At 49.8% G+C, this 12465-nt stretch overlaps 1 protein-coding gene across 1 annotated transcript in view; it reads left to right on the top strand.

The window, feature by feature from the left end:
• LOC140205093 (coiled-coil domain-containing protein 170-like) overlaps positions 1-11729 on the top strand; it is a 96826-nt gene extending 85097 nt beyond the window's left edge. The window contains exons 11-13 of the mRNA XM_072272267.1: positions 1046-1270; positions 1899-2135; positions 10309-11729. Of these exons, the coding sequence (XP_072128368.1) occupies positions 1046-1270; positions 1899-2135; positions 10309-10593 (747 nt within the window). The 3' untranslated portion in view covers positions 10594-11729. The remainder of the gene's footprint in view (positions 1-1045; positions 1271-1898; positions 2136-10308) is intronic.
• Positions 11730-12465: the final 736 nt, after the last annotated feature.

Here is a 12465-nt window from a genome sequence, read left to right as displayed (position 1 = left end):
TTTAGCCTGCGCCAAGATCACTCTAATACTTCCCTTAGCTTTTGAGGGCGGATCTATTCAAAACATTGCACTGGGGGTGGGTGCTCCTACGTAGCCCTCCATTTTTTTCCCATCTAAGTACCTAGTAGTGTGAATCCTGAGGCACCTGTACCTTCTACCCGATAGCAGCAGCGAGAAAAGATCATGGCCTGGATGGTGAGGATCTTTGATGGTGGATGCTGCTTTTCTACGGCGATGTTTCATGTAGATGTGCTCAGTGGTTGGGACGGGTTTACTCGTAATGTACTTGGCTGAGTCCACTACTGTTTGTAGGGTTTTCTGTTCAAAGGCAGTACGGGTGAGAGGGAGAGAGAGATGTCGGGAATGATAGAAAAGATAACAATTCACTTTATTTGTCACACATACATTGAAACATACAGCAAAATGTGTTGTTTACGTCAACAGTGTGAGGATGTACTGGGGGCAGCCCACAAGTGTTACCATGCTTCAGGTGCTGAAGCAGCATGCCTGCAACTTACTAATCCGAGCCTGTATGGCTTTGGAAACTGGAGCACCCGGAGGAAACCCACATGTCCATGGGGAGAGGTACAAACTACTTACAGACGATGATGAGAATTGAACCCCAGATGCTGATGCTGTTAAGCGTAACAGCGAGTGCTATGCTACCAAACCCCCACCCCTGGTGTAATGTATGGAATAGATCTGCTCCGACAAACTAATCGGGGACTGTTTGTGGGGTAACGGACGTAATTCGTGCAGTGATTTCCCTGTAGACATTAAAGGCTGTAGATACTAGAGTCTGGAGCAACACACAAAGGCACTGGAAGACCTCAGCAGGTCAGGCAGCATCTGTGGAAGGGAATGGATAGTCAGTGTTTCTGGCCGAGATCCTTTGGGTGTACTCAGCCCAGAGGAAGGATCTGGACCCAAAATGTAGACTGTACATTTCCCACCACAGATGCTGCCTGACCCTCTGAGTTCCTCCAGCACCCTTTGTGTGTCACTGCAGTGGTCCCCCTGGCTCACTCCCACCTCTCACTGACAGGTGACATCTCAGAGGGAGAGGCTGGCCAGCAGTAAGCGGCACATCCAGCTCCTGACCGACAGACTCAGCCAGCTGGAGGGGAGGGAGAAGCCGGGCCGGGATGGGCAGGGCGGTGGGCTGGCCGAGCTGCGGAAGGACATGGAAAGGCTGCAAGGACAGCTGGATGTGGCGAAGAGGAAGAACCGCAGCCTGAGAGAGAAGAACGAGGAAATCACAGCTCTGAAGGTAAGGGGGCAGGGGTTCCGGTGTGGAAGGGGCCTCGTGTGGGGGCACCTGGTGTGTGGAGGGGATCCAGTGTGGGAGATCTTTCGTTGGAGGGATCTGGTATGGGTGGGATCTTGTGTGGGGAGATCGTGGGGTGGGGGGGTCTAGTACAGGAGGGATCTGATGTGGGGGTTGGTGTTGGAGATCTGATGTGGGAATCCAGCATTGAGGGATCCAGTGTAGATTCAATAAGTGTGAGGGGATCCTGTTTAATGAGTTGCAGAAGGGATCTACAGATCCATTTGGGAGATGGAAGACACAGATACCCATGGATACACACGTTTACACACACAGATATTTGTGCACCCTCAGTTACACACATTGATACATGGGCTCATCGATACACTGAGGAACACCATGCTTTCTCACATCCTGCATATTAAGATATAGATATATACATGCCACACAATGTAGCTCAGTGTGCATACACTCACATCCACGTACACGCGTGTGTAGGGGCACCTGGTGTTGGCAGTTCTCTCCAGCCGCCTTGCCCTCTCCACAACCCAATGCCTCATGGGGCAGAGGTTGTGATGGGGATGGGCATTAACTCCAGGGACTAGATTTCCAATGGTGATTCTCTCCCCAGGCAAAGAACAGGGAGCAGGACCGGACCATCCAGAGGCTTAGGGAATTGCTGGAGAAACTGGAGTCGATCAAGGATAAAGCGGCCTGCAAGGTGGTGATGCTGACTTCCGAGCTGGACCAGGCAGAGCAGGGAGCCTTGGAGAGGAGCAGCCAGGCCCAGAGCTTGAACCAGGCCCTCAGCAATGAGCTCCACTCTGCCAGAAAAGCCCTGGAGGTGGTGGCACGTAGGGAGAGGCAGGTGGGAGTTGCTACAAAACCTTAAGATAATGTTTCTGAGGCATAAGGATCCCCCATTCGTCTAAACTCCAGCGAGTACAGGCCCAGAGCCATCAAACACTCCTCACACATTAACCCTTTCATTCCTAGGATCTCATAAACCTCTTCTGGTTCCTCTCCAATGCCAGCACATCCTTTTTTAGATAAAGGGCCAAAACCGCTTACAATATTCCACGTGCGGTCTGACCGATGCTTTATAAGGGCCTCGGTGGTGGAGCTGGTGGAAGGTGATGACACATCATAATGGCAGAGTGAAGGTGGAGGAAATCTGCTGCAGAGGAGCGTCCCCGGTCATTTTGCATTCCATGCCACTGTGCCCTGACGCCATTCCGTCAAGCACCGCATGCCTATGTAACCTCAGACTCCCCGTGTTAAACAGCGACACGCATAGGTATTCTCCATTAAGGGCGTCCACCTTAACATCCTGGATGTGAATCCCGGATCAGCCTCTTCACCCACTAATCGACAACCCCTTCGCTTAGGAGGGCATCATACCCAATCCAAGTGATTGCTCTCCTACTACTAAAGATTCAGCTTTACATCCTTGCTTTTATATTCTATTCCTCTTGAAATGAATGCTAACATTGTATTTGTTTTACTCAACCTGCAGCTAACCTTTAGGGAATCTTACATGAGGACGACCAAGTCCCTTTGCACTTCCAATTTCTGAATTTACACTCCATTTATAAAATAGTCTATGCCTTTATTCCATCTACCAAAGTTCATGACATAGAACATAGAACATAGAATGGTACAGCACAGTACAGGCCCTTCGGCCCACAATGTTGTGTCGACCATCAAACCCTGCCTCCCATATAAGCCCCCACCTTAAATTCCTCCATATACCTGTCTAATAGTCTCTTAAACTTCACTAGTGTATCTGCCTCCACCACTGACTCAGGCAGTGCATTCCAGGCACCAACCACTCTCTGAGTAAAAAACCTTCCTCTAATATCCCCCTTGAACTTCCCACCCCTTACCTTAAAGCCATGTCCTCTTGTATTGAGCAGTGGTGCCCTGGAGAAGAGGCGCTGGCTATCCACTCTATCTATTCCTCTTATTATCTTGTACACCTCTATCATATCTCCTCTCATCCTCCTTCTCTCCAAAGAGTAAAGCCCTAGCCCCCTTAATCTCTGATCACAATGCATACTCTCTAAACCAGGCAGCATCCTGGTAAATCTCCTCTGTACCCTTTCCAATGCTTCCACATCCTCCCTATAGTGAGGCAACCAGAACTGGACACAGTACTCCAAGTGTGGCCTAACCAGAGTTCTATAGAGCTGCATCATTACATCGTGACTCTTAAACTCTATCCCTCGACTTATGAAAGCTAACACCCCATAAGCTTTCTTAATTACCCTATCCACCTGTGAGGCAACATTCAGGGATCTGTGGACATGTACCCCCAGATCCTTCTGCTCCTCCACACTACCAAGTATCCTGCCATTTACTTTGTACTCTGCCTTGGAGTTTGTCCTTCCAAGGTGTACCACCTCACACTTCTCCGGGTTGAACTCCATCTGCCACTTCTCAGCCCACTTCTGCATCCTATCAATGTCTCTCTGCAATCTTTGACAATCCTCTACACTATCTACAACACCACCAACCTTTGTGCTGTCTGCAAACTTGCCAACCCACCCTTCTACCCCGACATCCAGGTCGTTAATAAAAATCACGAGAAGTAGAGGTCCCAGAACAGATCCTTGTGGGACACCTCTAGTCACAATCCTCCAATCTGAATGTACTCCCTCCACCACCACCCTCTGCCTTCTGCAGGCAAGCCAATTCTGAATCCACCTGGCCAAACTTCCCTAGATCCCATGCCTTCTAACTTTCTGAATAAGCCTACCATGTGGAACCTTGTCAAATGCCTTACTAAAATCCATATAGATCACATCCACTGCACTACCCTCATCTATATGCCTGGTCACCTCCTCAAAGAACTCTATCAGGCTTGTTAGACATGATCTGCCCTTCACAAAGCCATGCTGACTGTCCCTGATCAGACCATGATTCTCTAAATGCCTATAGACCCTATCTCTAAGAATCTTTTCTAACAGCCTTCCCACCACAGATGTAAGGCTCACTGGTTTATAATTACCCGGACTATCCCCACTACCTTGATTTGAACAAGGGGACAACATTCGCCTCCCTCCAATCCTCCGGTACCATTCCCGTGGACAACGAGGACATAAAGATCCTAGCCAGAGGCTCAGCAATCTCTTCTCTCGCCTCGTGGAACAGCCTGGGGAATATTCTGTCAGGCCCCGGGGACTTATCTGTCCTAATGTATTTTAACAACTCCAACACCTCCTCTCCCTTAATATCAACATGCTCCAGAACATCAACCTCACTCATATTGTCCTCACCATCATCAAGTTCCCTCTCATTGGTGAATACCGAAGAGAAGTATTCATTGAGGACCTCACTCACTTCCACACCCTCCAGGCACATCTTCCCACCTATATCTCTAATCGGTCCTACCTTCACTTCTGTCATCCTTTTTTTCTTCACATAATTGAAGAATGCCTTGGGGTTTTCCTTTACCCTACTCGCCAAGGCCTTCTCATGCCCCCTTCTTGCTCTTCTCAGCCCTTTCTTAAGCTCCTTTCTTGCTTCCCTATATTCCTCAATAGACCCATCTGATCCTTGCTTCCTAAACCTCATGTATGCTGCCTTCTTCCACCTGACTAGATTTTCCACCTCATTTGTCACCCATGGTTCCTTCACCCTACCATTCTTTATCTTCCTCACCGGGACAAATTTATCCCTAACATCCCGCAAGAGATCTCTTAACATCGACCACATGTCCATAGTACATCTCCCTGCAAAAACATCATCCCAATTCACACCCGCAAGTTCTAGCCTTACAGCCTCATAATTTGCCTTTCCCCAATTAAAAATTTTCCTATCCAAAGTGTATGACTATACACTTTGCGACACTGTATCCCATCTGCCAATCCTTTGCCCATGAGACATTGGAGCAACACACACAAAATAATGGAGGAACTCAGCAGGCCAGGGAGTTTCTATGGAAAAGAGTAAACAGTCGACGTTTCAGGCCGAGACCCTTCATCAGGACCAGATGAAGGGTTTCAGCCCCGAACTTTGACTGTACTCTTTTCCATAGATGCTGCCTGGCTGCTGTTCCTGCAGCATTTTGTGTGTGTTGCTTTGGATTTCCAGCATCTGCAGATTTTCTCCTCTTTGTGAGATGTAGGAGCCGAGTTAGGCCACTTGGGCTTCGAGTCTGCTCCACCATTTCCAGTGTGGCTGATTTATTTTCCCTCTCAACCCCACTCTCTTGCCTTATCCCTGTAACTCATGACACCCTGACTAATCAGTAACCGATCAATCCTTTTAAATGTACCAAATGACTTGATCTCCACAGCTGTCTGTGACAATGATTCATCACCCTCTGGCTAAAGAAATTCCTCCTCATCTCTGTTCTAAAGGGGGATCTTTCTATTCTGAGGTTGTGTCCTCTTTCGATATTCGGTAGGATTCAATGAAAATCCCCCCCTTATTCTTCTCAACTCCAGTGAGTACAGGCCCAGAGAAATTAAATACTCCTCAGACACTATGTTACCCTTTCATTCCCACCGTCATTTCTGTGACCCTCTCCAGTGCCAGCACACCCTTTCTTAGATAGGTGGCCCAAAACTGCTCATGATACTGACCGATGCTCAGACAGCAGGGGAACAAGCCCTGCGGTCCAGCCAGCCTGGCTGACCGTGAGGTCCATCAAAGGTTTACCAGGATGCTGCCGAGACTAGAGGCTATGAGCTATGAGCAGAGGCCGGACAAACTTTCTCTGCAACAGTGGAGGCTGAGGGGAGCTCTGATAGGGGTATGCAAAATCATGAGGGGTATAGACAGGGTAAATGCATGCAGGCTTTTTCCACTGCGGTTGGGTGAGACTGGAACTAGGGGTCACGGGTTAAGGGTATCAGGGGAAATGTTTCAGGGGGAACTGGGGGGGGGAGTTTCTTCTTTTAGAGTGTGTTGTGAGTGGAACAAGCTGCTGGCGGAAGTGGTGGATGCAGGTTCATTTGCAACATTGAAGAGAAGTTTGGATAAGTACATGGATGGGAGGGGTGTGGAGGGCTGTGGTCTGGGTCTGGGCCGATGGGGCAAGGCAGAATAACAGTTCTAGATGGGCTGAAGGGCCTGTTCCTGTGCTGTAGTGCTCTCTGATTCTATGATCTATGAGAAGCGTAGATAGGGGTAAGCAGCTGGTATGGTAATATCTCATTCCAGTGGGCATGCATTTAAAGTGAAAGAGAATAAGTTCAAAGGAGAAGTGCAGGCAATTTGTTTACACAGAGATTGGGGGTGCCTGGACCGCGCTGCAGGGATGGTTGTGGAGGGTGAGATGATAGAGGCACTTAGGCGCATGGATGTACAGGAAATGGAGGGATATGGACACTGTGTAGGCAGACACATTAGTTCAGTCAGACATTTATTTACTGACGCAAACAACAGGAATTCTGCAGATGCTGGAAATTCAAGCAACACACATCAAAGTTGCTGGTGAACGCAGCAGGCCAGGCAGCATCTCTAGGAAGAGGCACAGTCGACGTTTCAGGCCGAGACCCTTCGTCAGGACTAACTGAAGGAAGAGTGAGTAAGAGATTTGAAAGTGGGAGGGGGAGGGGAAGATCCAAAATGATAGGAGAAGACAGGAGGGGGAGGGATGGAGCCAAGAGCTGGACAGGTGATTGGCAAAAGGGGATATGAGAGGATCATGGGACAGGAGGTCCAGGGAGAAAGACAAGGGGGGGGAACCCAGAGGATGGGCAAGAGGTATATTCAGAGGGACAGAGGGAGAAAAAGGAGAGTGAGAGAAAGAATGTGTGTATAAAAATAAATAATGGATGGGGTACGAGGGGTAGGTGGGACATTAGCAGAAGTTAGAGAAGTCGATGTTCATGCCATCAGGTTGGAGGCTACCCAGACGGAATATAAGGTGTTGTTCCTCCAACCTGAGTGTGGCTTCATCTTTACAGTAGAGGAGGCCGTGGATAGACATGTCAGAATGGGAATGGGATATGGAATTAGAATGTGTGGCCACTGGGAGATCCTGCTTTCTCTGGCGGACAGAGCGTAGGTGTTCAGCAAAGCGGTCTCCCAGTCTGCGTCGGGTCTCGCCAATATATAGAAGGCCACATCGGGAGCACTGGACGCAGTATATCACCCCAGCCGACTCACAGGTGAAGTGATGGTCTTTACCAACCCCTCCGACCTTCAACTGTCGGAGGCAGAATGCTCTGTCCTCAGTAAGGGCCTCACCTTTGTCCCCCTTCGCCCACACCTCAGCGAGTTCCGTGTTCGCCATGATGCGGAACTCTTCTTCCGCCGTCTCCGTCTCTGAGCCTACTTCTTCGGCAAGGACTCTTCCACCCCCACCGATGACCCCTTCTCCCGTCTTCAACCCTCCTCCTCTTCATGGACACCCCGCTCTGGTCTTCTGCCTGCTCTGGATCTCTTTATCGCTAACTGCCGACGGGACATCAACCGTCTCGACTTCTCCGCACCTTGTCCCCATTCCAACCTCACTCCTTCGGAACGCTCTGCTCTCCACTCCCTCCGCACTAATCCTAACCTTATTATTAAACCCGCCGATAAGGGAAGTGCTGTTGTAGTCTGGCGGACTGAGCTCTACCTTGCCAAGGCACAGCGACAACTTGCGGATACCTCCTTATTTACCCCTCGATCGTGACCCCACTAAGGAGCACCAGGCCATTGTCTCCCACACCATCACCGACTTTATCCGCTCAGGGGATCTCCCATCCACTGCTACCAACCTTATAGTTCCCACACCCCGCACTTCCCGTTTCTACCTCCTACCCAAGATCCACAAACCTGCCTGTCCTGGCCGACCTATTGTCTCAGCTTGCTCCTGCCCCACCAAACTCGTTTCTGCATACCTCGAAACGGTTTTATCCCCCCTTGTTCAATCCCTTCCTACCTATGTTCGTGACACTTCTCCCGCTCTTAAACTTTTCGATGATTTTAGGTTCCCTGGCCCCCACCGCTTTATTTTCACTATGGATGCCCAGTCCCTATATACTTCCATCCCCCATCAGGAAGGTCTCAAAACTCTCCGCTTCTTTTTGGATTCCAGACCTAATCAGTTCCCCTCTACCACCACTCTGCTCCGTCTAGTGGAATTAGTCCTTACTCTCAATAATTTCTCCTTTGGCTCCTCCCACTTCCTCCAAACTAAAGGTGTAGCTATGGGCACCCGTATGGGTCCTAGCTATACCTGCCTTTTTGTTGGCTTTGTGGAGCAATCCATGTTCCAAGCCTATACTGGTATCTGTCCCCCACTTTTCCTTCGCTACATCGACGACTGCATTGGCGCTGCTTCCTGCACGCATGCTGAGCTCGTTGACTTTATTAACTTTGCCTCCAGCTTTCACCCTGCCCTCAAGTTTACCTGGTCCATTTCCGACACCTCCCTCCCCTTTCTAGATCTTTCGGTCTCAGTCTCTGGAGACAGCTTATCCACTGATGTCTATTATAAGCCTACTGACTCTCACAGCTGTCTGGACTATTCCTCTTCTCACCCTGTCTCTTGCAAAAATGCCATCCCCTTCTCGCAATTCCTCCGTCTCCGCCGCATCTGCTCTCAGGATGAGTCTTTTCATTCTAGGACGAGGGAGATGTCCTCCTTTTTTAAAGAAAAGGGCTTCCCTTCCTCCACTATCAACTCTGCTCTCAAATGCATCTCCCCCATTTCACGTACATCTGCTCTCACTCCATCCTCCCGCCACCCCACTAGGAATAGGGTTCCCCTGGTCCTCACCTACCACCCCACCAGCCTCCGGGTCCAACATATTATTCTCCGTAACTTCCGCCACCTCCAACGGGATCCCACCACTAAGCACATCTTTCCCTCCCCCCCCCCGCTTCCCTCAGGGATCGCTCCCTACGTGACTCCCTTGTCCATTTGTTCCCCCCCCCCCATCCCTCCCCACTGATCTCCCTCCTGGCACTTATCCTTGTAAGCGGAACAAGTGCTACACATGCCCTTACACTTCCTCCCTTACCACCACTCAGGGCCCCAGACAGTCCTTCCAGGTGAGGCGACACTTCACCTGTGAGTCGGCTGGGGTGATATACTGTGTCCGATGCTCCTGATGAGGCCTTCTATATATTGATGAGACCCAACGCAGACTGGGAGACCGCTTTGCTGAACACCTACACTCTGTCTGCCAGAGAAAGCAGGATCTCCCAGTGGCCACACATTTTAATTCCACATCCCATTCCCATTCTGACATGTCTATCCACGGCCTCCTCTACTGTAAAGATGAAGCCACACTCAGGTTGGAGGAACAACACCTTATATTCCGTCTGGGTAGCCTCCAACCTGATGGCATGAACATCGACTTCTCTAACTTCCGTTAATGCTGCACCTCCCCCTCGTACCCCATCCATTATTTATTTTTATACGCACATTCTTTCTCTCTCTCTTCTTTTTCTCCCTCTGTTCCTCTCACTATACTCCTTGCCCATCCACTGGGCTTCACCCCTCCCCCTTTCTTTCTCCCTAGGCTTCCTGTCCCATGATCCTCTCATATCCCTTTTGCCAATGACCTGTCCAGCTCCTAGTTCCATCCCTCCCCCTCCTGTCTTCTCCTATCATTTTGGATCTCCACCTCCCCCTTTCAAATCCCTTACTCACTCTTCCTTCAGTTAGTCCTGATGAAGGGTCTCGGCCTGAAACGTCGACTGCACCTCTTCCTACAGATGCTGCCTGGCCTGCTGCGTTCACCAGCAACTTTGATGTGTGTTGCATTTATTTACTGGTTTGATTAGTCTGGCACAACATGATGAGCCGAAGGGCCTGCTGCTGTTCTGTACAGTTCCATGGAAACTGAGATGAAGGTGGTGGGTAAACGCCCACTGGGAAAACATCTAGTGGGCAAACATTCAGTGTGTCACTGTCCACTGGGCAAATGTTCAGAGAGCAAACATCCAGTAGGAAAATGTCCAGTGACCAAACATACAGTAGGCCAATGTCCAGTGGACAAAAATCCAATGGGAAAATATCCAGTGGGGAAATGTCTGGTAAGAACACATCTAGTGGGCAAATGTCTGGTGAGTGACTGTCTGTTCTTCTGCAGCTGGTGGATTTCCGGGAGTCTGTGGTGAGAGCGCTGGGATTCGACACCAACACCATGGCCATCCCTGACGACAAGATCTATCTCCAGCTGAAGAGCCTCACCCAGCCACACAGCAGGGAGCTGCAGGTGGTCTCCCACCACCGTGGGCCCACCGGGGGACACCTGGGACAGTGGCCCCCACACAGCCCCCCTCCCAGCTGGGGCCAAAACACTGCCCCATCCGGCTCTCCGCACCGGGGCCATGGTTGGGGCAGCCCGGCACTACCCCTTTACCAGGCCCCCTGAACGAGAGCACAGTGTGGACCACAGTCATGGCCACTGCGCAGAAGCTTGCCACTCGACCCTTCTGCTCAGTGCTCGCCCTCTCCAAGAGCACTGTGGCCTGACCAATATAGAGCACTACAGCACAGTACAGGCCCTCTGGCTTGCTATATTGTGCTGACCTTTTAACCTACTCAGAGATCAATCTAGCCTTTCCCTCCCGCAGAGCCCTCTATTTTCCTATTACCCATGTGCATATCTGAGAGTTTCTTAAATGCCCCTAATGTATCTGCATCTGCCACCATCACTGGCTGGGCAGTCCACATAGCCACCACCCTCTGTGTAAAACAAACTACCTCTGACCTATACATTTCTAAAATCACCTTTAAGTTATCTCCCCTGCTATTAGCAACTTTCATCCTGAGGGTAAGTCTCTGGCTGTGCCTCTTATCACCTTGCACATCTCTATCAAGTAACCCCTCATCGTTCACTCCAAAGAGAAAAGCCCAGCTCACTCAACCTTTCCTCATCAGGCATGCTCTATGATCCATCAACATCTCAGTAAATCTCCTCTGAACCCCCTCGAAAGCTTCCACATCCTTCCCATAATGAGGACACCAGAAGTGAACACAACGCTCCAAGCACAAGGAAATCTGCAGATGCTGGAATTTCAAGCAACACACACAAAAAGTGCTGGTGAACGCAGCAGGCCAGGCAGCATCTATAGGAAGAGGTACAGTCGACGTTTCGGGCTGAGACCCTTCGCCAGGACCCTCCTGACGAAGGGTCTTGGCCGAAAACGTCGACAATGCTCCAAGCGTAGTCTAACCAGAGTTTTATAGGCCTGCAACATTACCTCGGGACTCTGGAACTCATTCCCCTGACTAATGAAGATAAGTTTTCATCTGCTCACGGAGCTGGGGTAATCCCTCCCATCACCAACCATGTAGCACTCCCATGGGAGGGGCACTGGAGGATGGGAGCTCATGTGACAAATGTCCCTGGCGTCCCCAGGGCAGGTTTGGAGCTGGGTAAGGAAAGCCTGATGGATGATGGCTGTGTTGGCAATCTGAGCACTGTAGTCATCCGTCATTCCACAGAAACTGTTTAAGCTTATTTGTGACAACCGATCCTTTAAACCCTTCCAATAAAATGTCTGTTCTGGTGTGCTTTATGGAAACCAGGGCCTTCCTGAAGCAGAATCAGGTTGAGTGGCACTGAGGTAGCTTGTGAAGTTTGTTGTTTTGTGGCTGCAGTACAGTGCAAATACTATAAGGTAGACTAAGAAGTGTTAAAAATAAAAGTGCCTAAACAGAGCAGGGCAGAAATGGCTAATGCAAGGGGCATAATTTTAAGGTGATTGGAGGAAAGTATAGGGGAAATGTCAGAGGCAGGTTTTTATACATTGAGTGTGTTGGGTGCATGGAATGCCCTGTCAGGGCTTGTGGTAGAGGCAGATACATCAGGGACATTTGAGAGACTCTTAGATTGGCACATGGATGATAGAAAAATGGAGGGCTGTGTGGAAAGGACAGGTTAGATTAATCTTGGAGTAGATTAAAGAGTCGTAACAACAGCAAGGGCCAAAGGGCCTGTACTGTGCTGTATTGTTCTATGTTCTATGCTCTTAAGATAACCAGATAGTGTTTATGAGTTCATGGACCATTCAGAAATCCGATGGCGGAGAGGAAGGAGCTGTTCCCAAAGTGTTGAGTGTGTGTCTTCAGGCTCCTGTACCTTCTCTCTGATGGCAGTATTGAGAAGAGGGTATGCCCTGACTGATGAGTATCCTTATTGATGGATTCGCTTATTTGAGGCACCGCATCTTGAAGATGTCCACGATAGAGAGAAGGGTTTTGCCCATGATGGGACTGGCGGATTAAATAATCATGATGG

Source organism: Mobula birostris, chromosome 1, assembly GCF_030028105.1.
Source record: "Mobula birostris isolate sMobBir1 chromosome 1, sMobBir1.hap1, whole genome shotgun sequence".
NCBI classification, from domain to species: Eukaryota; Metazoa; Chordata; class Chondrichthyes; order Myliobatiformes; family Myliobatidae; genus Mobula; species Mobula birostris.
The sequence above is the reverse complement of the archived record's forward strand: the minus strand, read 5'-3'. Positions and strand labels throughout refer to the sequence as shown.